At 44.3% G+C, this 27,143-nt stretch overlaps 2 protein-coding genes and 1 long non-coding RNA gene across 5 annotated transcripts in view; 2 read left to right on the forward strand and 1 right to left on the reverse strand.

The window, feature by feature from the left end:
• Positions 1–542: 542 nt before the first annotated feature.
• LOC121061477 (INTS3 and NABP interacting protein) lies at positions 543–12,775 on the reverse strand. 3 transcript variants are annotated; one of them, XM_040540374.1, is made up of 5 exons: positions 12,675–12,775; positions 11,923–12,008; positions 4,613–4,715; positions 2,008–2,098; positions 543–951 (listed from the first exon to the last, which is right to left on the reverse strand). In XM_040540374.1, the coding sequence occupies exons 2-5, from the start codon at positions 11,945–11,947 to the stop codon at positions 856–858; spliced, it is 315 nt and encodes a 104-aa protein (XP_040396308.1). In that variant the 5' UTR covers positions 11,948–12,008; positions 12,675–12,775; the 3' UTR covers positions 543–855. The 3 variants fall into 3 exon arrangements, with proteins under 3 accessions (XP_040396308.1, XP_040396309.1, XP_040396307.1); XM_040540375.1 differs by lacking the exon at positions 12,675–12,775 and adding an exon at positions 12,122–12,375; XM_040540373.1 differs by lacking the exons at positions 11,923–12,008; positions 12,675–12,775 and adding an exon at positions 11,414–11,680.
• A 968-nt stretch (positions 12,776–13,743) lies between these two features.
• On the forward strand, positions 13,744–19,808 carry LOC121061478. The gene is made up of 3 exons (XR_005815097.1): positions 13,744–14,375; positions 17,148–17,289; positions 17,808–19,808. It is a non-coding gene; the product is annotated as an uncharacterized LOC121061478 (long non-coding RNA).
• Positions 19,809–20,903: 1,095 nt separating this feature from the next.
• SNX30 (sorting nexin family member 30) overlaps positions 20,904–27,143 on the forward strand; it is a 49,458-nt gene continuing 43,218 nt past the window's right edge. The window contains exon 1 of the mRNA XM_040540372.1: positions 20,904–21,230. Coding sequence (XP_040396306.1) covers positions 21,069–21,230 — 162 coding nt within the window. The 5' untranslated portion in view covers positions 20,904–21,068. The remainder of the gene's footprint in view (positions 21,231–27,143) is intronic.

The raw sequence follows: 27,143 nt of genomic DNA on the forward strand, positions 1-27,143 counted from the left end.
TTCCCTGTAAGTTATTTTATACTGGTAGCATAACCACAATTACAAAATTAAGATTTTCTTACAGCATGGAGCTAGAATTGGTTACCACAGATAAAAAAGAGCAAGGAAGAAAACAAACAGAAATGAAACACACCATGTATTGAAAAGGACATGACTAAAATTATGGTCTTTTGAACTGAATTGTCCTGGCATACAACGCGTTTATTCTGAAATGTCCAGAGAAATTAAGAGGCTTTTATTTTGTCTGTTGAAAGACTGTTTGAAGCAATTGCTTTTTCCCCTTCTTGGTGACTTCAATTCATTTTCATCGTTCACAAAATAAAGAGACAGGCACACTATATCTAAGGGCTCGAGAAGACCAGGGAATGCTACAACAGCAAACAATACACTTGATAATGTCCCTGCATATGGCAAAAAAGAGTGACCAACTGATGCATTTGATAAATTCATGTCTGTTTCGACGGACAAAAGTGACTTTCTATAATTCATTAAGTCAAATATACACAATAATAAAGAACACAAATGCTGATAAAGTATCCATCTTTTGGTGACCCTGGTTTGGACATTTATTCAAAGGAAGCACAGAAACAGGGAAGAAATATGCAAGCGCCACGCACTTGACACACCCAGGAAGTCTTATGGCTGACTTTGACTTGACAAAGGAACAGAAATATGGGATAAAAATCTCTGTTCAACAACACTGCTGTTTCATTATTTGAGCTCATACTCCCACAAGGCAACCACAAGAATCCAGAACGAAGCAGTATTTGAGATACAAAAGTAAACGAATTAAAAGGTCTGACAGTTCCCGCTACGGACAAAATCAGACTTGGCAGTTTTGAGAAACAGCATCAGTCATTCTGCCTCGAGTCGAGGTAAGACAGGAAGAATAAGATTTCCAAATGCAGAGTCTTGAGTTATGAAGTATCCTGAGGAATGTGCGTGTGCATGCTGGAAAAAAGGAAAATATTTGTTAAAGCATAACTCCCTGCAGCACTAATATGATTCAAGACTTTATAGATTCTGCAGCATTAACTACGTTTTTCTTCCAGTCTGCTCTTCAGCCCTGATACCCAAACTCAAACACAGTATTTTAGATCAGACACATCTGAACAGGGCCCATCAGGGGTATGAGTTTGCACATTCCCTGCTGTGCCCTTTTTGGAAAATCCCACAGAGGTGAGGACATTGGTAAGTGAACTGCTGAACATTCTCCTTCGAGACCCCACGCTTCCACTCCCATCCATAACCAACTTACAGGTCTTGGTACAGATGCCGCATATGACTCTATGCCAGAAGTGTGCATCAGTAGTGTCACACACGCTGAGGCTACACGTACAAATGCTGTGTGAGCAGACACATCCTGCAACACCAGCCTTCTGCTCACATGATGTATATATGCTTGCACACTATTATTTCCCTCTGATCATCGCTCACAAGGCTGTATTTGGGATACTGTGCTCAGTTTTGGGTTCTCCAGTGTGAGGCACAAGCTGGAGGGAGTGCAACAGAGAGCCAAAGAGCTGGCTGAGCGCTGGAGCTCTCAACATCCAAGGGGAAGATGAGGGAACTGAGCTTATGTAGTCAGAAGAGAAGGCTGAGAGGAGATCTTAGGCTCTTTTCAGTTACCTGGTGAGGGGTATAGAGAAGACAGCTAGACTCGGAGGCAAGAAAGACAGTGAGAAGCGTGACTAGTATGACTAGTTCTCCCTACAATTCATGAGACATTTGTAAATCCGGTGAAACTGACTCCCGACAGAGATGTACAGAACATCTATGATTATACTACAGGTTACATTCCCAAACCATATCAAGAGAGAAACAGCTGATAGATTTAAACCTGTTTCATAACAGAAGGTGAAACTTCACTCGTGACAAATGTATGAAACCTAACCTCTAAAAGTGTTTTTTCATTCTCTCTAGGTGAGAGAAAGCAGGACTGCTCTCTGAAAGGATGAGCATCTAAAACACAGCCAAGCTGGACTGAAGCTGACTGTATCAGCTTACCTGCAGTGCAGCCTTCTGCTGTGCTGCGATGTGCTGTTGCTCAGCATGATCACGGAAATCCTTGTTTAGTGGTGATCTTGCAAGTGCAATGCTGCAAAAAAGAACAAGATGGTATGATACATACCCTCAGATAAAATTGTCCTTACCGTTCTAGACATAGGTTCCATGACTTCTGCAGCTCAGGATTTACTCGGCTTATGGCCGGACATCTTTAACTATTGTTTGGGAAACTGTTATTTGTTAACATAAGGGAGAAAGGGAAAATGGAGTGATGACAGCTATATCATTTGACCTAGCAAAAACAACTGATGCCAAGCTAAACCTGGAAGGCTTACAGTTCTGAATTCTGTTGTGGATTTCGCCCATGGGTGGAGTCCCACTGAAGTCAGTGGAACCAGTGGGGTACAACCTTTGATGATGTCAGTAATTTTTAAAACTACAGCTTTGTGTTTTCACCATTACTCAGTCACTCAGTGACTGTTCTAGTAACTGTGATAAACAGAAGCACTAACAAGAGCTCTGCAGTCTTCAGTATAAAACCAGTTCTTCAGCAGGTGGGCAGCAGATTACTGCTTGTGGTAAAAAAAAGCTTCCTATCAACATAACTGAAATAATGATCCCCCGATGATAACTTATGATACCTGCAATTGATTTTGCTTATGTATCCCAGTGCAGTGTACATTAAGTTTCAAATTAAAGTTTCAAAGTATGTTTTCTTTTCTTTTGGATCTTAAGACTTGTTCGCCTTGCTAAACAAAACGAAGAAATTAAAAGGAGACTCTCCTCCCCGCCCACTAATTAACATGAGCAGTCATCCTCCAGATAGAAATCAGTGTGGACTGCCATCAGAGCTGCACTGCAAGGCAGTTGACACCTACCTCTCAAATTGCTTCTGGAGACTGGTGCTAGAAGTTCGGCTCTGCTTACTCGTAGAGACAAAAGTAGGATGTACAAGGGATCCAAGGAAACTCATCAGCTGATTTTTCCTAGCAGCTCCAATGTCAACAGCTGATTTACTAAATCAGTTTTCCAAAATCAGCCAGGCTTATGAAAAGACCTTTAGCTAAACCTAGACTTAAATGCATAATGAAAGCTAAGTAGTAATCCTCTAAACATATTTTGTGACAAATACTAAGATAGGCATCTGCTGGAGAAAGGTACTAACTTTATATAAAATGTAAGATTTTCAGTCATTTTGAAGGTATTTAATTCTGTATCCTCTAACTTTTCAATATGACTTTTGTAGATAATCTTAAGACCTCATCACAAACTGACACTTTTAAAGAAACGTTTTCCGGTTTTAGACAGAGGATTCCCATATACTAGGGCTAGAGACCAGTAACTCATTCACCCTCATACAGACTGTGCCACTACTGTGCTTTACGTACATCAAGTGTTTCTCTGCCAAATTTACAGAAATTCCACGGTCTTATTTCTGACGACTCTGTGGCTTAAAGCCCACAGCACAAGATCCCTGCCATAGAATCGTCAGTTGCTCAAATCCATGCATCAGCCCAACATGGCAAAGCAGAGAGTCTGACTGCTAGTTTGTCCCCCCTTGAAATTCTAGTTTCTAATTCCACTCACTAGCATATACTTTATGTAATTAAAGAAAAAAGAAACCAAACAAGCACTCATTGAAACTCTGCTGGACTTGCAATTACATGTGGAAATGCTGTTGGAAATGCCAGGACTCAGCGGCTGTACATATTGGTATGACTATTTCTACTTCCTCTCTAATCGGTAGCTGTGCCTGAGTGGTACCTGCACGTGGAGTTACATAAGAGATCTAACTGAGGCAGCTTCACATATTCTGCACACTTTTTGACAGTATGAAGGAGTTAAAGATGATCTAAAATCTCCTTCAGAAAAGCAGCAGGCAGCACCCAGACTGTACTCCGAGTGTCTAACTACTGTACAGATGCCCTACGTAACGCTGTGTCTAGAACACGGCATTGCATGTGCTTCTTGCCAGCCCTAAAGCACAACAACCCCCATTTCTCCATGTAAGCTAGTGTATGATTTTCTAGTTACTGAAAATGACAAAAATCCTTTCTTTTTTTCTTTCCTTAAATGGGAGATATTCCAGTGACAGCTTCTTAACTCAAATTAAGATCATTACACCTCACGGTGCCGAATTATAATTACAATTCAGCGTCTTTTACAAAAAGATCTGCAGTAATATAAACTGGCTCTGGCTTGCATGCAGGGAGTTTCAAGGATAATTCACTCCTTGCACACAGTACCCTGAAACTAATGCTCTGCCATCTGCATTCCTTAGAGCATTTTAGCTTAATAATTAAATGCTTTCTACATACCTACTCCCTGATTCTTCTTTAAGGTAGACTTCAATACAGTTGAATAAGCGTACCTGTTTCTCCCCCTCTCAAACAGAAATTAAGCAAGCCAAAATTCAAGGTCTGTAAAAATTTTTAAATATTAATGTGTTCTTAGCATGCAAGGTCTCTCTGACTAGTTATTGAGCATGGCGAACAAACACTTCTGTTAAGTATTTATACAAGTTTACAGCTCACTTGCTATTTCTTTTTTCCCCTTTGATTTAAGCAGTGATGTCTGAACAACTCCAAAAAAATATATAAAATACCTGGCTCCAGGGTGATTTGTGGAAGACTGGTTTTGCATAAGTAACTTTCTCTTCTCCTTGTCTAGTTCTGCCAGGATTGCAACCCTGTTTTTATTCTGGAAACCTGGTGAGAATGACAGAAAAACATTAGAAAGATTTACTTCATTTTTATGGTCCAACTCTAACCTTGTGGAATTAAAAATCCAGCACAATATGACTGTGGTGGTTTTACTCGGGTGGGCGGCCGAGCTCCACCACAACTGCTCTCTCACTCCCCCTCCTCAAAGAGGAACAGGGAGAAAATAGGATGAAAAGGGCTCAAGAGTTGAGATAAGGATGAGGAGATCGCGCAGTAATTATTGTGACGGGCAAAACAGACTCAGCATAGGGAGATAGTAGGATTTATTGCCTATTACTAACAAGCTAGAGAAGTGAGAAACAAAGGAAAGAAACCAAAAGCACCTTTCCCCCCATCCACCCTCTTCCACCTCCTCCCCCCGAGCGACACAGGGGAACAGGAGAATGGGGGTTATGGTCAGTCTACAGCGCTTCTTCTCCACTGCTCCTTCTCGGTCACTCTCGTCCCCTGTGCTGTGGGGTCCCTCCCATGGGATGCAGTCCTTGCTGAACTGATCCGGCGTGGGCTGCCCACAGGCAGCAGCTCTTCAAGAACTGCTCCAGATATGGGTCCGTACCACGGGGTCCATCCCTCAGGAGCAAACTGCTCCAACCTGGATCCCCCACGGGCAGCAGTTCCTGCCAGGTCACCTGCTCCTGCGTGGTCTCCTCTCCACAGGCTGCAGGTCCAGCCTGGAATCTGCTCCGGCAGGGGTCCTCCACAGGCCGCAGCCTCTGTCAGTGCAGGTCCACCTGCTCCACCCTGGTCTCCTCCACGGGCTGCAGCGTGGAACCCTGCTCCACCGTGGTACTCCATGAGCTGCAAGGGGACAGCCTGCTCCACCATGGTCCTCACCACAGGCCGCAGGGGACTTCTGCTCCGGCGCCTGGAGCACCTCTCCCCCTCCTTCTTCACTGACCTTGGCGCCTGCAAGGCTGTTCCTCACTCCTCTCACTCTCCCAGCTGCTGTGTGGCGCAGCAGTTTTTTTTTTTCCCTGTCTTAAATATGCTCTCACAGAGGTGCAAAACAACATCACTTATTGGCTCGGCTCTGGTCAGCAGTGGGGCCCTTACCAAACATGGGGCAGCTTCTAGATCCTTCTCACAGAAGCCACCCCTATGGCCCCCTGCTACCAAAACCTTGCCATGTAAACCCACTACAATGACATTATGATGAATACACTAATCTTCAAAGCTTTACTCTCATCTGAAAGGCTATTAATAAATAGGTTTAATTTACCTCGTCTCATTTTATAACATGAAATAGCTTCCTTAAGATATCATACATATTAATACATTTTAAAACACAGGTTTCTATCGCAAGTTAGATCCTACTACTCCTTCCCAAGTCACCTCTGGAGCTATGGCCATGGTACATGATCAAATAACTTCCCTTTCAAAGAAAAGGTAAACTTACCAGATTCTAGATTTGAACGCAGTCACTGAAAGTACAACTGAATGATACCAGTGTAATATGCACACAGGGACTAATTTTTCATGCCAGTAAACTTAAACTATAGTACAGGTTTTATATAAGTAACGGGTAAGAATGAGACCACTAATAAGCTTGCAAATGTGCTTGTACGTTAAGTAACAGCCTGTTATTCAATCCATGGAGAAAGGTTTCAGTACACTGATGCCCTTATATATACAAACTATCCTTAGCCTGAGTTTGGAGAATGCCCACAACGCTAGAACAGAGAAGAAAAATTATATTGTCTGTAGACAACACCAAAAAGTGGCCTTTGTTTATCTGCATGTCATTCTCTGATATCAGAAAGGGACTTGTATTGTAGAGAAGGGGTCCGGAAGTAGAATGATCGAAGGAATTCAGAAAATGCCTAAAATGGCTGCCATTGATGTATTTTCAAACTTGTCTTTAAACAAAAATGTGGCCAGACAGCCGTGCTTACACAGGACTCTTACATGGTAAAGGACCTCACTGTATCCCAGTGGTAACTATGTTGTGGCTACCAAATAAACCAGATATACAGGTGCCTGCTGTGGCCCAGTACGCCATGTACAGCAGAATGACTGTGGGCCACAGCTACAGAGAGAACTTTTGCAGGCCCCTGGGTCACTAGCATCACTCCTAATATCAAGAATGCAGACACTTCTTTATCTAATTCGCTGCTAGTCTCTAAAATACCAAGCCACTACAATATCATAAAAAGTAGGTGTAGGGGTCAAGTTCTCTCTCTATTTGCTCTGTACAAAAAGCCAAAGTAATTTCCACTGGAAACTTGTGGGTCGTGCCCTCAGGCCCCACCCTGGGTGCTACGCTGCATTAACATGAGTAAAAAAAATGGTAGCCCACATGCTGTTAGCAAGGCCAGATGAGTAACTCTTAGGGGGAGTATCAGCATACTGATGTACAGTGAATTAAAATGTATTTGCAGTACCTGCACTTACAGTTCATTCCTTTTGAGAGATCTTTTGTTGCTGCTCTACTGCGTAATCCAATATTTCTTTTATCAGCACGCCTCAGTGAAGGAGACAATTATCAAGCAGAAATCTTCTACCCTAAATAATAATTTGCATCTTTATCGCCTTGCTATTAAACCCTCACCTTTTCCTTTCACTATGCCTAACATATGCTCCCCTATGACTCAGTGTCTCTTGATCCTTGCTTTCTGGAAAGGAGCTGAGTCATTCCATTACTTTTTACTGTGTTTTTATGCAAGATTGCCCACAATCACCTTTACATTTGTTAACAGATTTTAAAATTAAACGTAACTAGTTGCTATTTTCACATTTGTCCATCTCTCCTTCACGTGTTACATTATTCCCACTTAAACTCTGTGTTTTGCAACTCTATTGATTCACGTCTTCAATGTTTCTCTCTGTTGTAGGTAATATACACTGTCTTTTTTTTTGAGCACCCTGAAACTGTAAGGAGTTCAAGACATTGAAACATAGCTGGATGCACGCTCCAAGAGATGCAACAGCTATGAGATCTTGCCAACAAGCTAAGATTCAACACTTCTGAGTTGCAGCTAGCCCAGCCTATTCCTTTTCATAAACTCTGGAGACAATAGGACAACTGGAGTACAACAAAGTGGGCCTGAGCTAAAGTCATTATGTCTGCATGCTCTTTCTACACATCAGGCGAAATGATTAAAACTTGACATATTACTCAGTAGCCTTCTGCCAGCACTTGTTTATCCCGAAATGCATAAATCTAAGCTTGAAAGTCAAACGATATGGTGATTGAGGCAGAAAAAAAGATCACTTTTTAATATACATTACTATCAGCTAAAAATAAAGACTAAATATGCTTACATTTTATCATGAAGCAGATGGCATGATTCAGAAACCTTTAAGGCATATGTAAGAATAAAATTTTAATAGAATTTTAAATGCTATTTTTTAGACTATGATCAGAAACCAAGCAAAATTATCACGATCTTCCATTTTAGTGCAAGTCTTGCTACAGTATCATAGGCCAGAAACTCCAGAGGGATTCAGAAGTCCAGATAATTTTTCTACCCTCTCCTCCTCTACTGAGAAGAGTTTTTTTGTTGTTGTTGTTGTTGCTCTGACACTCAGACAGCACCCATCAGCAACCTACTGTACTGAAGAAGTCATTTAAGAGAATTTGTTAATGATGAGTAGAAAAAAGCCTACTCGCCTACTTGAGGAAATGGAGGGATATAGCCAACACGTACATGTCAGAGCTCCCCAGCTAATAATGCAAGAGTCCTACAGGTGGTATTTTTAACTTATTTATAATGCAATATAAAACCTGCTCATTAAAAAGTTAATAATTGAGAGGGCAGGGCATGAGAAATCCATTTTCGTGATGAAAAAATGGCATCCTTACAAAATTATTCATCAAATCTGACAACATATTAGAGATTTCCCTTTAGATTCTTTCCTGCCCAGACTCCTAAAGACTCCTTCAATAAAGGCCGACCTGAAAAGCTATGTAAGTTTCCTACTTCAACCGTAAAGAAAGAAGCCTTCCATATGTAGATTTTATTCCCCCGTTCTGCTTTGTAGTACTAATAATGTGGACATGTCAAATTAAAAAAAAAAAAAAAAAAAAAACAAGCCATCCTCAGTAAAGACCAGGCTTGCACCTATGAAAAGAAGCATGGATTTTCAAACACAGCAACTCTTACTAAACCTTTAAGTTCAGGCTTCCCCTAACTGGTAAAAGTTGCGCTGCTGTTTCCAGTTTGAGCAGTGCATGAATATCCTCTGCAGCTTTGCAGGCCCAAGAGTCCAAACACAAGATAACCAAGAAGTTCAAGGCATCTAAACAGATTGGTAGCAGTGTTGGATGTCAAATTGAGGACCTGGATCTGCATCTCTAAGGTACCAGAGACATTTAAACCTGTTATTTTTGACATCTGTGTTTCTGACATCAAGCATTGTTTTATATGCTCTGTGAAACAGAAGATGTATTAATAATTTTGTCAGTTAACTTGAGTTATTGAGGTAAATATTAACATTTTCTCTGTCCCCCACACAACATCTGCATGTATCATTGAATGTAAGTCACTGATTGCCCTATGGCTGCGAAGTTCTCCGGGGAAGGCAACAGCCTTCGGGCAAGGCTCGGATGCAGAGCAGAACAGTTGGTAGATGACATAACCCACAGCAAAACACCATGATCTTCCTGTTTAACAGGGACTCAACGAACAGAATGCCAAACCTGCCTGCTCAGGCTGTGTTACCTGAACGTGCTTGCATATCTCTAGGCCAAAAGAGTAAACAACCACCAGGATAGAAAGAGACCCTGCAGAACTGCTACAACTTGAAGCTTCCAACACTTATTTCAAGGGCTTGTTTCTTCCATCATACCAGAACTCTTCTTCCCCAGAGTTTAGCCCTGTCTGAAGCACTTCTTCCATCTGTGGGGACCTAAACTAAAGTTCCCTCTGGAGCACAATGACATTTCCCTGATCTGAGGGCTTCCTCTAGGGGAGCTCACACATGCAGCAAAGTCTTTGATTTGGTAGCATGCAAGGTGAGCTTTGGCTTTGCTGTGCACAAACAAAAGCATTACAATAGCAAAATAATTAATGCATGTTGCATAAGTACTGTGAGGGTACACTGCAGAAGCATCGTACTACCACGTGCTTGAAATTAATTTCTGTAAAATCAGAAGCTGATCGTTTCTTTTCTACCAAAGTCCACCACTACAGTCTATGAACTCCTGTTCTGGACAATATGCACCATGCTGAACGCCTTTCCTTTTCTTTTAAATACTGTAACCAGTTTCATGCAATCAGTGTAATCAGTTTCACGTGATACTAAAGCCCTGAAATATGACTTTCATTAAATCCTATCTGGTTTTGCTGTACAAAACAGCTGCAGCTCCTCATCTTTGAGATTCTAATAACGGAGTGCTTTCACAACAGAGACCGATGAGCTAAAGGAAGTCCAGTCCAAAAAATCTTAACCTTTGCAGTCTGAGGCTGCAATTATCAGTAAGCTGAATCAAGTCCATCTAAGATAATACCCAGTTCTGATTAGAGGGAAAGAAACAATTCAGTACAAAAAAATCTGAGAGCAGTCTATGTGTGCATAACGCTAGTGTTTCATTCACCATTATAGATAAATCTGAGCAAGTTCACAGCTCTTCCAAGGAGCATTTCAGAAAACCCCTCTTCTAATTGTCCAAGCAGGAAACGACAGAGTGAATTGCTTGAACTGCAGCAATATATGTACCATGCAGAAAGATGAAAACAAAGTGTTTGTCTCATTCGTTTTCACTATTGGGCTGCATCTGGCCAGGAGAAAGCCACAGAGGCCTTGAACTGTTGAACATATTTACCTGTGCCTTTCTATTTTTCTTTATAGGCCCATTTAGATGGTGTAAATCAATAGTGTTTCCTGCCTGCTTTGTGAAAATAATTTTCATTTTATAATTGAACAGTTCATTTGGTGAGTCTCTAAAAGACAGACCATTGGAATCTTTTATACTTTGCGATATCAATTTACAAGCCTGTGGAATTTGGGGGGAAGCAAACCCAAGGCACTTTGACACTAAAATCCTCTCCTCTTTCCCTATAAATTCACACATTTAAGAAAAAACAGCTTTTAAGTCTATGTGACAACATTCTACTCCTTGCAATGATGCTCACTTGGTGTTTACAAACTAAAGCAAGATTTATTATTGTGTACAAAAAGTTTTTCAGAGTTCAAATGTGCAAAGAGACGACTATCTGCCATCTGCAATAGTATTCTCTCTGCACTTTTACAGAAGCCAGTAAATTGTACAAAAGCTAACTTCTGTTGGTCAAGTAGCAAGTAAAATATGTCTTTCGACCAACACACTCCTTCTGTGCTTGTTTTGAAATTTTGAAAGCACTGAAAAAACAAAACAAACAAAAGGGAATTGATCTGGTAGTCCTTCGAAGTGTCTGCGCTCCAGAATTTATCACACCCAGCTTTGTAGGACTGCTTTCCCGGATAAGGATACTCACATACCAAAGTGCTTGAAGGCGTCTCACGTTACCGGGAATCTGAACTCTGGACTCATTTCTCATAACCAGTACCTAAAGAACCACACCTTGGAGGCTTTTTTCTCCTCAGCTTTTCCATACAAGAGAGAAGCTTCCGAGTTTGGCTGAGGTTTCCAGAAAGCACCTCTAGAGGGCGATTTAAGTCCCTCTTTCGATTTACTGTCCCAGGCATGTGGTCTCCCCAGCCCCTCTAAGCATCTCTGTGAGATGGATTGACCATTTCCCTGCCTTCAACGATTTTACTGATGCAATGCTGATGCGTCACCATGTGAAGAATCGCTTCATGGGAATCATCATGATGATTTTGTTTGGCTTTTCCTCCTAGGCTATCTTGCTGTCTGCCCCTGACAGCTACTGCTGCCGGGGCCTTGCTGCTCCCATCGTGACGTGGAACAGCCGGGACTTGTAGCTGTTCCTCGCCGTCAGTGAGCTGCAGGGTGGTCAGTGCTCGGTGTTTTACCTGAGAGCAGTCCTCAGGAAGCAGCCATGGGACGAATGTGAAGGGATGACCGGAAATTCAGAGCTCCTGGCGGTGCCAGGGTCGCTTTACAACCGCTTAACGCATGCCTTCTTCTCACATTGCTGCTTTCAGCCCCAGCACCCTGCCCTTCTTCCTTCACTTTTTTTTTTTTTTTTTTTTTTTTTTTATCTTTCCACGAACAGAACTTGTGGTTTCGGTGACCTCGCTGGCTCCCTGCCCACCGCCTTCCCCATCCAGCACCTGAGGTAAAACCTACCTTGTCCCGAGGGGTTCGCTGCCATCCTCCAGCTCCCAGCCCTACCTTCGGCCGGCTGCGGTCCGAACGTTTAACCCCACAGATCTCTGAAAAAAAACAAAAAAAAAAAAACAAAAAAAACAAGCACAACGCGAGGTCGGTTTACTCTGTAAAAGTTTGTATTTTATTCTGTGACGGATTTTATTGTTACGGATTTTACTTTGTTACGGACTCCACAAACGCCTCAGCTGCGGGGAGGCAGATCCCTGACACGACGCCTTGCTGAAAATGTTTAGCGCTGTTTTTATTGTTCTGCTCCAAAATTTTTTTTAAGCGGAAACAACGTGAGTCGTGGCTGATTTATTTATTTATTTTTTCCATTTTTGATTTTTTTATTCACGTTTTATGAATAACCTTTAGGGCCACACCGGGGGGGTGGGGGGCAACCCCCCCTCAGGCAGGAATGGACTCGCCTTCTCAGCCTTCTCGCCCCACTCCACCCCCCCGCCGTCGGGAATGGTCTCTCCCGCTCACCTCACCCCTCTCCCCCCCCCCCCGCCCTACGCGAAATGGTTTCTCCCGCTCACATCTCCCCCCCACCCCGCCGCAGGAATGGGCTCTCCCGGCACGGCCAGGCCCGGTTCGGTGCCACCTGCGGGAGGGCCCCGGCCCCCCCCGCCCCCCTCAGCCCCCTCCCGGCTCCCTCCCGGCTCCCTCCCGGCCACCGCCATCCCCATCCCCCCCATCCCCCCCCCCCCCCCCCGTTAACTCACGGTACGCGCTGCCCGCTCATGACGTCACGCACCCTTGGCGGGCGGCACGGGAAGGCGTCATGATGGACGGGTCACGCTGGCCAATCGGCTTCCATCGCAGCGGGAGGGCCCGCCCCCCGCCTGGTAACCAAGGCAACAGGGCAGGGCCCGCGCCTACGTCGGGCCTGGCCCGGGCGCGGGGACTTAACGCAGGGCCCTGGCTTGTCAATAAGGCAGTCACGCGGCCTGTTGTGGTTTTAAATACGGGATTATTATTTTAAAGGCAGTAAATTTTCATAAAATAAAGTTGTTTTTTAACCACATTGGAAATAAAAATTATATAAAGTCCTCTGTCGCTTCTGGTGTTATTTCAAGGGGTCTCCTTAACAGCGAGATTTTGGGTCTTGATGGTGTGAAATAACTTTTTTTTTTTTTTTTAACCATATTGGAAATAGAAAATATATAAAGTAATCTGTCATTGTTTCAGGTGTTACTTCAAGGGGTCTCCTTAATACTAAGATTTTGGGTCTTGATGGTGCGAAGTAAAGTTGTGGGTTTTTGTTTTGTTCTGTTTTTTAACCATATTGGAAATAAAACTGTATAAAGTCAGCTGTTGTTGTTTCTGGTGTTATTTCAAGGGGTCTCTTTAATACTGAGATTTTGGGTATTGAGGGTGTGAGGTGGGGTTTGTATTGGGCATCCTGACCCACCATGGGGGATCTCAAACCTGGTATCGTGTCTCTCATGCACCACAAGCCTTTAAAAAGCATCTGCTGCCTCTTTCAGCAAGTCTTACCAGTCCCTAACTTAAAAGACAGTTTCCTGGCTAAAAGTGGAATGAGGGCTTGTTAAAATCAGAGTTGTTTTAGTTAGGGTGGAATTACTCATATTGGTAAGAATGTAGGGAGGGTGCCTGCCAAATGCCACGCTGTTCCATTATCTTGGACAACCAGATATATGCTTAATTGTCGAAGAGAAATGACATTTTTAAAAAAAAAAACTTCCGCTGCGGCCAGCTGCAGCAGATGATGTGGAAATAATATTTCAGGGGAGTGTACAGAACATATAAAAATCCTATTGGTATCTGCAACATTCATTTGACCTAAAATAGTACATTTTTCATGTATTGTGCATGCAAATTCTGGGAGAGGGAATGTCCTGATGACCAAGTATGCTGCCTGGCTGTACACGCATTCATACTTTTCAGAGCCTTGCTAAGAGTGAAAATGTTAAACCTGGACAAGTTAGAGAGATGTCTAGAGACTTGTAATTTCCACATTTAGAATTTGGCTACCTGGACTTTTTGCCTGGTAAAGCCAGTCTCTGTGTGTTTATGTCTTAATGAAACCCCAACCAGCACCTGAGCAACCAGCAAATAGCTGACAATCACAGGGACTTTTCTGTTTGCTTTAGGACTATTAAAGTTGTGTTAATACTGTTGAAGGCAAACATTGCTGCCATTTGCACATATGGGCATTATTTTCAAGTCTCTTTGCCTAAACAGCTGATTGAACTTCCCTGTTTCTGATTTTTTTTTTTCCTGTTTGCTTTGTTTTACTGAGTTCTCATCGTATCTTAAGAGTTGTCATGTGTGCTGTTTTTTCTGCCTTTTAATTATGCTGTCTTGGGTGATCTGCAGTTCACTTCAGCGAGAGATTTTGCATGTCATCTGTTACCTGCTGAGAAGCATTGCAAGTGAAGAGCAGCGCAGAGCCCTGGCTGGTAACCCCGCCTGATGCATTTCACTGAACACTTGTGCCAGAACCAAGATGTAAGTGATTTTGCAAAATTGCTATTTGAGAGGCTTAGCTGCTGGGCTCTTCCGTGACCCAGCTAACACTGGTGACAAAAATTTACTTAGTGGACTGTGGTCCTGGGCTGGGGAGCAAGGAAAGAGGGTAGAAAAAGGAAACATAGTAGGGCAATGGGGATGAGTCCTGAGCAAGGAAACAACTCAACTGTAGAAAGGTTGGGACTTGTTAATTCTGAAGTTTTGTTTAAGCATGATGAAAATTAATCGTAGTAGTAGCTTTGAGCATCTGTCTGAAAACATGGTGCTGCCTCGAGTCAAATGATTGTTTGGCTTTGAGGAGTTTCATATCAGTAAATTAATTTCCTCCTTGGGTTGTAGAAATAGGAACAAATGTATCCCTTGAAAGGAACAGAGTCTAATCTCTAGTACATCAGAATACTTTCATTTTCCCTCAAATTTCTCTTTTTTGTTCACCATATTCAAATAAAAGATTGTAAAATGTAGCATTTATATAGCATCTATTAGGAAGTCATTACAAAACTTCCAGCAGAGTCAAGCATGTGCATGAGATTTAACTGGCTTGGGGCAAAAGCCTGCTCTCTGAAACCTCTGCAGCGAAAGACATGAGTTGTAGCACAGAGAAGGAAGGACTTTTTTTTTTCAAAATACAGTTGGATTTTAATTTTGGAACATCCTCTAGAATGGTCACACTGTGTATTATTTTCATATATGCTCATGAGCAGACAGATGCTAGTTATCCTCTCCAAGTAGAGCACAGGTGGAAAAAGAGAAAGGGGTCAAGGAGGTCTTTTAAACGGCAGGAAAAAAAGCCTTTCCTGCCACTGACCTGACAAACCAGACAAGCCTGACTGTCTGTCTGGTGTGGCCTCCAGCCTACCTTATTGTTTGTTGTCTGTACTGTCTGGAGTGTGCTATGCAGAAGAATCCTATCATTTAGGCTTTAAATAGAACACTTGATGAAAAGCAAGAAGGTTTTACATGGCTGGTCTGGTAAGTAAATTCAACCTGAAGATAGCCTCTTGCTAGTCATTTTAAACTCAGTTGACATTTAACGTCTCATTATCTAACAGGAAGATGAAGATGCATTAGAAAAAGAATGTTATGAAATAGCTGAAGAAGTCCTTCTCAGGCTCATACTGAGCACTTATGAAGCCATCTGCCATTATAAAAACATTCTAAGTGGTATTATTGGAGTACCTGCAATCCAGATCAGAACAGCAGTAACCTACTGGTGCTGCCTATCTTTAAATTTGTAAATAGCTTACCCTGCAGGTCACTTTCCATGATTACTAAGGAGTTTTTCCAATCCTTCCTATGAATGAAAACACCTTGCCACTAAATTCTATTGCTGACAAATAGTATATTTGCAGTTGTTTGTATTATCTGTCAAGTTAGGGATTGTTTTAAAGATTGCTTTTTTAAATCCTCTTAAAAAAAAAATTGAGAAAGCACCCAGTTCTCAGAACCCACGACTAAACTGCTTCTACACTAACAACTCTGAGGGTATCTGAAACATAATACAACTCTACAGCACTGTGTAGGTTCTGTTCAAAACTCCCGTTCTTGCTTATTCTGGCCTTGGTCCCACCATCAGTAAAAATAACAGGAGATGTAACATAAACAGAACGCTCTCCATTTGTTGCCAAAGATGCTTAATAATAATGTATCTCAGCCCTGAATGAGAAAACAGATCTAAACACCAAAAGTAATATGAGTACTTCCTAAACTAACCCTGTCATAGTGGAAATGCAAAAGTATCCCTGTACAGCCCTGCTGTACCCCTGTCACAGGGGCACGAAAAGGCAAACTATAGGCCTTTCCTCTCTCTATTCAACCTGGTAAAATTCTGAAGAGGTAGCCTGTAGGGTTTTGATTTCAGAGATATAAAGGCAGAACTATTTTCTCCGGGAAACTTAAACACACAAAACTGGTGACCTTTGTCTTGAAATGATGAGATTCTTGATCCCTACATTCGCTGTTTGTCCTCTTGCTTGGTTAGTGTTATACACGTGCCTGTCTTGTTTTATCTTGTTTTTAAGCTGAAATGATGTAAACATAAGAAACAGTTAAGATTTTGGTAGGAGAGCATGCAATCTTTTTTTTCTGGTTAACCTGTGTTACAAGATGGGCATTGAATTTCAGTCTCTTTTCAGTTAATCACTGATTTTGATTCCCATTTTGTATTTTGTTCTGTTGCTTGCATGTTTCATGTCCTGATTGTTTTTAACTTGGTGAAAGTTTACAGAAAGAAGACTACCAATAAGTATGTCGAGGGAAGTATTACAGTCCTAAAATTACACCACTGCAGTTAGTGGAGTGGAGAAGGAACTGGAGAATGGAACGTTACCATCTTTTTAATCAGTCATAACTTCTTAGCAGATTTGAGACATTTATTTATTCCAATGTTACTAGGAAAATAGATACTTTCCTTTCTCTGCTACTGGCTGTACATTCTTTTGCCTGCTGCTGGAGCCAGATGATCCACATGCTGATGCACTTAGAGATATCTATTTGTGTGTGGAAGAATTTTCCTGCAAGAAGTCAGCTACATGGCATACCTATTTGCTTTTTTGTTTCATACACAAAATATTTGGAGTTGCTTAGCTCCTCTGATAATGTTCGAACCATCACTAGTTCTAATACAGGTACGAGAACTTGCTGCTGACTCTTAACTTTTCAAATGCAAGTATTAAAATGTTCTACTTTCTGTCTTTTTGGAGTTCTAGCTCTTGGAATCAAGTGTTTATATAAGATTGTCATCTTCCATGTTAAAGAAAAAAAAAAGGTTTCTCTCATGGCTAAAGAGGAAGTTATAACGAGCTTCTGCATGCAATAAGTTGCAGAGAAGACAGCAAAGAAAAGGTCAGTCAGTTGCACACTTTACAAATTACAAGTTTCATGTATTTTCATGATTTTTCATTTTTTCTCTTCTGGTTCTGAGTATGATAGTTTGTATCTGCTACTTAAAATATATACATTGCTGTTACACCTAGATTGCTGCCTAGAGGGATATTTACAGACTGAGTACTCGTTGAATTCAGAGGAAGGTAGGCATCTGCCTTGCAGTCTCATCTTCAGTCCTTAAGAGATTTACAGATACTATCACCTGTCTGCTTGGTTTCACAAAATCCATGCTGTTACCAGAAATGAGTTGTAGTGAACATTCATATTGAAATGATCCACGGATCTATACAGAAAAGACAGTTAACTGCTCAACAATTAACCGCCTTGATAGCACGCTAGGTGCTGGAATTCTGAAATTTAAACATGACTACCATAGTGAGAATTTAGGAACATCACCATATTAATAATCACGAGGTTTCTGTGTTTTCCTGGTTATGAATCCTTCTGTTAATGTCTTCTGAACTTTTTCCAACCAGGTTACAGCTTGCTGCATTCATGACTGCATTTTACATACACGGATCCAGTTAGTTATTTGGAAGCATTTCTAAGTAGTTTGTGTCAGATGAAAAGACCAAGGATGACATGCTTCAGCTCCAAGCAGAAACCATTCAGGCAACACAGAGAAATGTGATCAGCAAGCAGAGAGGCATGTTGCCTGGCCATGCAGTATTCACAGGGAGCTAAACCAATAAATAAATTGCTAGAGCTTGGAACTTCATCTTTGTGTGTGGGAAAGTTGGGAGGTGACCTCACATCACTTCAGAAACTAGATATATGACCTCCTTAGCAACAAACATTATCTGAATCACGGAACCATTCGGGTTGGAAGGGACTTTGGGAGGTCTCCAGTCCAATCTCCTGCTCAAAACACTGTCAGGCATGAAATCACATCAAATTGTTCAGGGCTTTACGCAGTCAGGTCTTGAAAATATCTAAGGACAGAGAATGCACAGTCTTTCTTGGCAACCTGTTCCTCTGAGGTGCCCTCATGGGGAAGAAGTTCTTCCTGACATCAATCAGAACTGCCTCTTTCAGTTCATGTCCTGTGTCTCTCACCCTCCTGCTGTGCACCACTGTGAAGAGCCCAGCTCCATCTCCTCCATCCCCCCCCTGCGGGGTACTGGGGGCTGCAGTTAAGTGCCCCTGAAGCTGTCTCTGCTCCAGGCTGGAAGAGCCTTGTCCCCAAAGTTTCTGTTTGCAAGGCAACTGCTCCAGTCACCAGCCATCTCAGCACCCTCCTCTGAACTCGATCTCCAGTTTCCCAGTGTCTTTCCTGTATTAGGGGGCCTAGAATCAGACACAATAGTTCTGCTGTGGTATAACGAGTGCCAAGGAGAGGGTGATAATCCCTGCCCTCCATCTGCTGGCTACACTGCTTGCTGTTCAGGCAGCCCAGGGTATTATAGGTCTGCTGCTGCAAGGACACAGCAGGCTGGTGCTCAGCTTGCTGCCCACCAGGCCAATGGGTTTAGTGAGCGGGTCTTTTGTGCACGCACACAGCCACAGTGTGCCCAGGTTTCTGAATTTTGGCAGTGTTGGTGTAAGCTTCCTCGACGGGCCTCCTTCGGAGAAGGTTTTGAGTCGGAACAAACAGCTGGGTGAAGATGCTTAAAAAGCTCTTGGTAAGTCGTAAACGGGCTCAGATGAAGGGAACTGGTTCCTGAGCAGCGTGGCAGATAGACGAACCTGCCTGCTGGCTAGTTTGTGCTGTTTCCTTTCCCTGAGAGATAAATTAGTTGCTGTTTCTTAAGTGTAACTAACACGGCATTCTTCACAGCCTCTTTCTCACTGGGGCCTGGGACTTGTTTTGGGTTTTTGAGTGTTAACAGCATTCAAACATTGCATAATATTAAGTAGCTACTTATAGCAAGGATTTTTTTTTGTCATTGTGCTTGCTGGGATAAATAGCATTTCTTTGTGCAGTCAAAGTCCACAGTGCTGCACTCCCACACTTGTCCTGCTCGTGAGCTGACACATGCAAAGCTTTGCTAGCCTAGCTTTAGGTGGCAGCGCTGCCCTTTTTGTTTCAACGGGCTGCACTCCCTCCCTCAGGAGAAGTTAAATGTGGGCAAAAATGCTCACAGCATCCGAGTCCTGTATGGTCACATATACGCGTGCGTATTTTTATATTTCTATACACAGCTGTAAGGGATTATAGCAGCCTAACAGCGATCTGTCTCTTCTTCCCCCAGTAGCATGTTATTCTATTACGTCCAGTTAGCACTGAGCAAATTATTCACAAAGAATAATTTATCACAGATGTGCAGCTGCTTTATCTGCTCGGGGAATGTCTTAAAACAGACCACGATTATTTTTTTTTCTCCCCTTTGCTAACTATTCAGCAGTCACAAATGCTTTAACACGTCGTTAACTGAGGACAGATCAGTAAATTGTAATCTGCAGGGATCATTTCTGCAGGACTTGATGCCATCTCTCAGCTTGTTTAATCAAAGTATAATAGAGCCTGGATTTGAGGTTGCCTGAAAAAAATATATATACTTTTTTGTTTATCAACACAGGATCAGAGTAAAGCTTTTCAGTGCGTCTCCCTAGTTTATTTTCAGTGCTTTTTCCTAATTTCTTTTAGTGCACTTTCCTAGGTTATTTTCAGTGCCTTTTTCTTTTTTCCATTCCTTTTACTAATTTTTTTCAGTGCCTATTCCTAATTCTTTTTTTCAGTGCATTTCCCTAGTTTATTTTAAACGCCTTTTCCTATTTTTTAAATGCACTTGCTTATTTTTTTTCAGTGCCTTCTATTTTTTAGTGCATTTTCCAATTTTTTTAATGTCTTTTCCTAATTTCTTTCCAGTGCCTTTTCCTATTCATTTTTCAGTGCCTTTTCCTATTTTTTAGTGCATTTTGCTTTTTTTTCAGTGCCTTTTCCTATTTTTTTTCAGTGCCTTTTCCTAATTCTTTTTGCAGTGCATTTTCCTTTCCTTTCCTTTCCTTTCCTTTCCTTTCCTTTCCTTTCCTTTCCTTTCCTTTCCTTTCCTTTCCTTTCCTTTCCTTTCCTTTCCTTTTCCTTTCCTTTTTCCTTTCCTTTTTTCTTTCCTTTCCTTTCCTTTTTTTTCCTTTCCTTTCCTTTTTTCTTTTCTTTTTTTTTCTTTTCTTTTTCTTTTTTCTTTTCTCTTTTCCTTTTTTTTTCTTTTCTTTTCTTTCCTTTCCTTTTCCTTTTTTCTTTTCTGTGCATTTTTCTAATTCTTTTCAGTGCCCTTTCCTACTTGTTTTTTCCAGTTCGTTTTCCTAAAATTTTTCAGTACCCTTTCCTAGTTTTTTTTTTTTCAATGCCCTTTCCTATTTTTTTTTTTTTCCCCCTCTCCTAGCTGCCCCCAGACCTCACACCCACCCCCCCCCCCCGGCACCCCACCGCCCACCCCCCGCAGCGCGGAACGCCCCTGGGAGCGCGGCGCAAGCGCGCCCCCGGCACCCCCCGCGGACACACGCGAGTCCCTTCCCCTCCTTTCCCGTCCCTTCCCTTCCCCTCCCGAGCCGAGCCGAGCCGTGCCGGGGGCAGGTGGCGCGGGCGGCGGCCGCAGCCCGGGGGCGGGCGGCTCAGGGCCGCTCTCGCTCCGCCTCCTCCGCCGCCGCCTCCGCCTCGTCCGCCGCCGCCTGGCAGCGCGGTGGCGGCGGGCAGGCTCCGGCTGTGGCCCCGCAGAGCCGAGCGGAGCCGAGCGGAGCCGGGCCGAGCCGAGCCGAGCCGAGCCTCCTCCGGTCGCCGCCCGCCCTCCCCTGTCGCGATGTCGGGCGCGGCGCCCGGCGCCCCCAAGCCGCTGCCGTCCTCCGGGCCGAAGTCGCTGCGGGAGATGCCGCATCCCCTGGCCACGTCCAGCAGCGAGGAGATGGGGCCGGCGCTCAGCCCCAGCCCCGACCTGCTGCTGCCCCGCGGCATCGCCGACAAGGTACGGCCGCGGGGGGGCTGCTGCATGCGGGGGGGGGGATAGGGGGAGGGCCGCGGTTCCCCTCCTCGTCCTCTTCCCCGGCTGCAGCCTTGTGTCCCCGCGGGGGGACGAGGCGCAGGGTGCTGCTGAGCCCCCCCCTTGCGAGCGCCCTGGGGTGCAAGGGGCAGGGTGAGGACTCTGCGCGATTATCTGTGATTTTGCTCCCCGGGGCTCAGCCCCTGCGTGGTTTCTCGCAGCAGTGATGGGGGAAGGATGCTGTTGCACGAGTGTCTGTGCCTCGCTTTCCCTCTGCTCCCCGAGCTGTGGCATAGTGTCGGCGGGGAAGCACCTTGCCCATGTGTGGGCCTCGGACGTGATAATCCCCGGGTGTGAAAGCATCACGGTGCTGCTGGCACACCAACTATTCTTCCGAGCGCTTAGTGTCTCCGTGGGCAGGCTTCCTGAAAAGCGCTCAGGTAGGGTTTCCCTGGAGCAAGCATTGCCCGGAGTAAGTTCGGGCTGAAACTTTCTGTGTAGGAGCACCTCTGGGCCCAGTGCAGCGTGCACGAGGTGTGCAGGGCTGACACAAGGCGCCTGCTGTGGCACACAGCCACTGCTGGGACGAACAGACTTGCTGCCCTCTGGACACCTCGGGGCTGCCAGTAGTGCCCAGCCTGACACGCTCCCGGGCTTCAGAGGAATGGGCCGAGGTGGCCTCCATGTGTCGCCTTCAGCTGCCCCGTACCCGTGTGTGCAGATGCTGCTGCTTGTGCCCAGAGTTGTCTCCTCGAGCATTTGCCCGCTGCTGCTCTAGGCTTACCAGGCTTACCTCCCCTCTGGGAACACGCTCCTTCATCCGAGATGCTTGCCCAAGAGTTGATGGCTCTCAAGAGGAGGCGAACTTGGAGCGGGGCAGATGCTGTAGGGTACTTCTCTCCGTGGAAAATAGGATTTGCTCGTGTAGCCCCGTTGCTGCCCGACCGACCTGCAGCAACTGGTTGGTGTTGGCAGCTGCCCTCCGGCTCTTGCGGCTGCCCAGGCTGCAGCCTCTGGCTGTGGTCAGCCAGCTTTCTCCTCGATAGGGAGGTTTCTTGCCTGGTTTTTACACCAGCAACATAGTGAAGTCCGTCTTCTAGCAGCTTTATGCAGTGCTGTCCTGTTTGGGGCGCTTGGCGGCATGGACGTGCTGTAAGGGGGAAAGCAAAAAGGGGCTGAGGTAAGGGATTTTTAGACTCGAGAGCAGTTCTCTGGTTGACCTGGAAGTGGCACTGGGGTAATGAGCCTTGCAGAATAAAGGATTTCCAGTAGGAAGAGAGCAGCATTCTTTTTTTTTTTTTCTTTTCTTTCCTTTTTTTTTTTTTCTGTCTAGCTGAATTAGCAGAAAAAGCCAAACGTCTGATCCTTCTGATGGAAGAAGTCCAGCAGCTCCGCTGGGTGAAGGCTATCCCTTCCTCAACTTAATACCTGAAGCACTGGCAAGAAACAAACGGGTTGACTTCTTTCTCACTTTGTGAAAAACTTCAGTGAGCAAACAGGTGTTCCTAAACTTAAGGCAATAGCAAACTTCAGCTGTCGGAGTAGTCTGGAGAGTGAGTGTGATAAGTGGAGGTAAATAGAGCCTTTTAGGTGGTTAGTATCTCTCCTCATCTTGATCTCTGGTGGTGGGTCGCTGGTCCCTGGAGAGGCTAGCTCTCTAATCTGCTCACAGCGTGCAGATAGCTCTGGTCGATGGGTAACAGAGGGAGATTCATATTCACGTCTGACTCAGGTTTAAAGCTCTGCATCTGTTGTTTATTGATCCAAGAACAGGAGCTGTGCATGTCTGTTCTCCTGGCCTTTCCACGGGTCTCTTCTGGAGGGTCTGGTGGAGACTGGCACTGCAGGAGAAGTTTGGGTCGAAGCCTCTCGCGTCTAAGTGTCTCTGAGTCAGTAAGCTTCTGTAAGAAATACGGTCCATAGCCATGGCTATATGAGGACACCCCTCTAGCAGGGGTGTCCTCTAGCAGAGGGACAGTGCAGTTGCTGACCCATCACCACGAACTGCAGGTTCTTGTTATCTGCTCTGAGCAACCACTTCCTAAACGCTGCTGCAAGATGAATGTACCTCCTGTACTGAGACTGGGATACTCTTGGAGGGGAAAGTGCAGGAACAGGGGAATTTCTCTGTCCTTAAAGCAGCGCTTCAGTTTCCACTGCCGCAGATTTGCAGACTGAAGTGGTTGAACCATTGCCATCGCTGCTTTGTGTTCTTTAAAGCACGGTTTTCTTGCCTTTTTGGAGCAGCTGAGTAAGGACGCTACCTTATCCTGAGTCAGAGGAACCTGGAGGACAGGAATGTTGCCTGCATGTGTCTTGCTGTGTTTTTTTTTTTTTATTATTATTATTAGTAGTAAAATTTGGCAGTAATCTGCTGGCTTAGACCTTGCCTGACTTTGAAGTCTGACAAACCTTTGGTTTCTGTTTAAGATCAGGGGCAAATGGCATTAGAGCAGTCGTGGGAAAGGGAAGGAAAACCGTCTGCTGTTTTCTGTGGCTTCTCTGATTCAGAGGCCCTCTGAGTGGCAATAGATGATTTCTCAAGTACTTTGAGTCTTATCAAGAGGGCTACAGAATATTCAGTGTCTGAAATACTGTCTTCATCCTGATGTGTAGGAGACAGCTGTTCTAAGAGCCAGGAAACCTTTATTTCTGAGCAGCATTTAACCTCTTAAATGAATGGACGTATCTGGCTATATGCTTAGGATTCACAGTGGTTCTGCAACAAACAAAACACGTAAATTGTAAGCTCTTATCTCTGAAGCATTTCTGTACTGCCCAGATCTTTCTAGCCATAGCATTCTGCTCCCTTCAAGTCTAATTGCATAAAACGTTGGTTGCCTTGATGTCTGACCACCACGAGCTTTTTCAGGCTTATTTTCAGGCTACCCTTGGTAGCCTTCAGCTGTAGCTGAAGCTGAGCCTGAGCAGTGCTGACCCCCTGGTATCATCTGAGAGGGAAACATGCAGGAGAAAGCAATCCCTCAGGGTACGTGGCACTGTCCAGAGCAGAACTAAAGCAAGAACTCAGTTTTGCAGCTCTTACAGAGCTTTTGGAAGGCATGCGTGCAAGCTGATTGAGGTCTGCTTTTTGGAGCAGATCTTCTGCAGAAGGTGGTAACGCCAATGGGGAAGTGTCAGCGTGGATTTTTTTTTTTTTATCGGGGGGAAAAAAAGGAAGTTTGGTTGTATGTGCCTACATCACTCTCTCTGGTTCACAAGTTTGTCTCTTTCGATAGTGAATTTGCCCTATCCTCTGACACTGAGGATAAAAGGCATTATTAAGAGCTTGCTGGGTTTGGAGCAGAGATGAGATGTACGTGGTATGCTGCTGCATGATTGTTGCAGCCCCACAGAGGTTTTGCAGATGTAACTGCCTGTTGCTAAACGTTGGAAGCGCCAGGCTGTGCAGAATTAGAAATAGTGTTCTGTATGGCTTACTTCTGCTATCCTCTAGCTGTTGTCTTTGTAGTCCTTCTAGCCTTGTGTCATAGAAGTAGCTTCCCAGCAGGGTGGTGGTGTCAGTTCTTCCTGTGGTCTGCACTGAGACTTGCAACTATTGCACAGGGTGCTAACTCCCAGTGCTGGGTTCTTGCCTGCCACCCCGAAAGCCCTAATGTTGCACCTGTGCTGGTGTCACAGTCCGTTTGGATCTCTCCAGTGTACGAGATAACATGCTCTGTACATTGAACTTTATTTTATGAGCTCATTAGGAGGGAAAACAAACAATAGCTCAGTCTTCTTCATACACACTAGTCTAATGTGAATTCACTAATCTGTCACTTAATTTATGAGGTTGCTCACTTATAAGTTCTCTGACTCGTGACTTTCAACTTTCACGCCTGTAAGCAAAATAGTTCCCTAGATGCCAGTGAGAGCACTTACCCTTCCTCCTCCGCCACGCTTCAGGCGTCCCCTGTTTCACAGCAGGAAGCATGAAAACCTCTGAGGTCCAGGCTCTGTTGGATCCACTTCAGAAATGTTTTGGGTAGGTTGGCATATAAATACCTCGCAGTTTGGAGGTTTGGTGTATACCATTTCCATGGGTTAGTGGATTCTGAAGAGACATCTGATAATCAGTGTGCAAGAATTATGACTGCAGGAGGCAGTGAGCTGCAGGTAATGGCCACGCAGTGACCTTTATCTCTTCATGCCCCTCCTGTCTTGCTTACCTGTTGCTCTTGCTTTGATCTAATGGTGCTGCTCCCAGCATATATCGGGACTTAATGTGAGCTGTGTGCTAGCTAAAAGCTGAGCAGGAGCTGAGTGAACAGCCGCACCTAGGGATCAGACTGGCTTGTCGTCTTTCGGACATCTCTGACCACCTGATACTGTCCTTTGTGGCCAGCTGCCTATAAGCTGTTTTGCTTTTCTTCTTGGAAGATGTGCCTGACTTCTAGTTGGTTATATTAAGAGTAGAAAGCTGAGCTGTGCTTCAAGGCTATTTTACAGGTAGTATGTATGCATCAAGCAGAGTGAATGTGAATTACCAGGCTTGCATGCACAGCTTGAAATTTGCTAATGCGTGGAGCTGGCCGTTAGAACTCCAACTGGGAACTTCACTGTACTAACTGAAAGCTTGCTTGCACGTGACCCTTTGCTCATCTGATTCACTCCAGTGAACCCATAGGCCTGTGTTAGTGCCTGATAGAGTATAAATACTTGGTGTGGCTGCTGGAGTGCTTTTTACTTAGCACTCATATTCTGGAGGGGCGCCTGGCGGCTCCCTAGCAGAAATACACTGAGAGTCTTGAGTTCTACTTCCAGCCTCCTTGGTTGCTAGTTTAATTATTGATCTTAACTTCATCCACCCACAAATGAAACCAGTTTGCAGAATAATCTGAAAGCTTAAAATAAATCTGCTTGGGCTTCTACAAACCTCTTCCTTCTCTGACTAAATGAGAGCTCTTAGATGAGCACCACATTTTGTTCTTAGAGTAGGCTGGAGGTAAATTCTCAGTCTTCGGAGAGACTGAGAATTACAAAAAGTTGGAACTGAAGTGGGTGAACTGACAAAGCAATGTCAGCGTGGATGAACCAAACTTGGTTCCAATCTACAGGACCGTGAGACTTGACAATCATACAGTAGCTGAGGTTGGATGGCACCTTTGGAGATCTTATAGTCCACCCCTCTGCTCAGAGCTGTGCTAGCTAAAGCAGGCTGCCTAGGACTCTGAAGTTGGCATTTGATTATCTTTTTTGAATATCTCTAAAGATAGAGACTCCAACATCTCTGGGATTTTTTTTTTTTTTTTTTTTTTTTTTACTGTAAGGGTGACTGTCTTTTAGAATGCTTTTTTTCTCCTGTTGAAATACAGCAGATTTCATTTAAATCTGTGCCCGCTGCTTCTTGGTCTGTTGAGAGGACTCTGTCGCCAACTTCTGAACGCCCTCCTGTCAGGTATTTATCCCCTGAGCATTCACTTCTCCAGGTGCACAGTCCCAGCTCTCTTTTCCTCTCCTCTTAAGACATGCTCCAACTCCTGATCTGTCGTCTTCTCCCATTGCTGGGTTTGTTCTGCTCTGCCCATGCCTCTTGTACTGGGGAGCCCAGAAGAGGATAACACCCTCTGTTTACCACTGATGAGAGACATGGGAAAGGATCGCTTTCCTTCACCTGCTGGCAGCTGTCTGCCTGAAGCAGCCCAGCAGGCTGTTGGCTTGCTTTGCCATGAGGTATATTGTTGGCTTACGGTTAACTTTTCCACCAGGATTTGGTGTGTGTGTGTGTGTGTGGTGGTGGTTGTTGTGTTATTCTTCTGCCAAGCTGCTTTTTTAAACCAGACAAACCCCAGCATGTACTGCTACATGGGGTTATTCGTGCCAGGTGCAGGACTTTGCACTTCCTCTTGCTGAATCCTTGTTGAATTTCACGATCTTCCTGCCAACCCGTTTCTC

Source organism: Cygnus olor, chromosome Z (assembly GCF_009769625.2).
Source record: "Cygnus olor isolate bCygOlo1 chromosome Z, bCygOlo1.pri.v2, whole genome shotgun sequence".
Lineage (NCBI taxonomy): Eukaryota > Metazoa > Chordata > Aves > Anseriformes > Anatidae > Cygnus > Cygnus olor.

What these genes read in the sequence shown, in the direction of transcription:
- LOC121061477 (XM_040540373.1), bottom strand. Translation starts at nt 11,453, where the DNA reads ATGGTGACGCATCAGCATTGCATCAGTAAAATCGTTGAAG. An exon ending in CATCAGTAAAATCGTTGAAG is followed by an intron (nt 4,716 to 11,413) that starts GCAGGGAAATGG and finishes CATTCTCACCAG; the next exon opens with GTTTCCAGAATAAAAACAGG. An exon ending in AGCAGAAGGCTGCACTGCAG is followed by an intron (nt 952 to 2,007) that starts GTAAGCTGATAC and finishes CCTTTTTTCCAG; the next exon opens with CATGCACACGCACATTCCTC.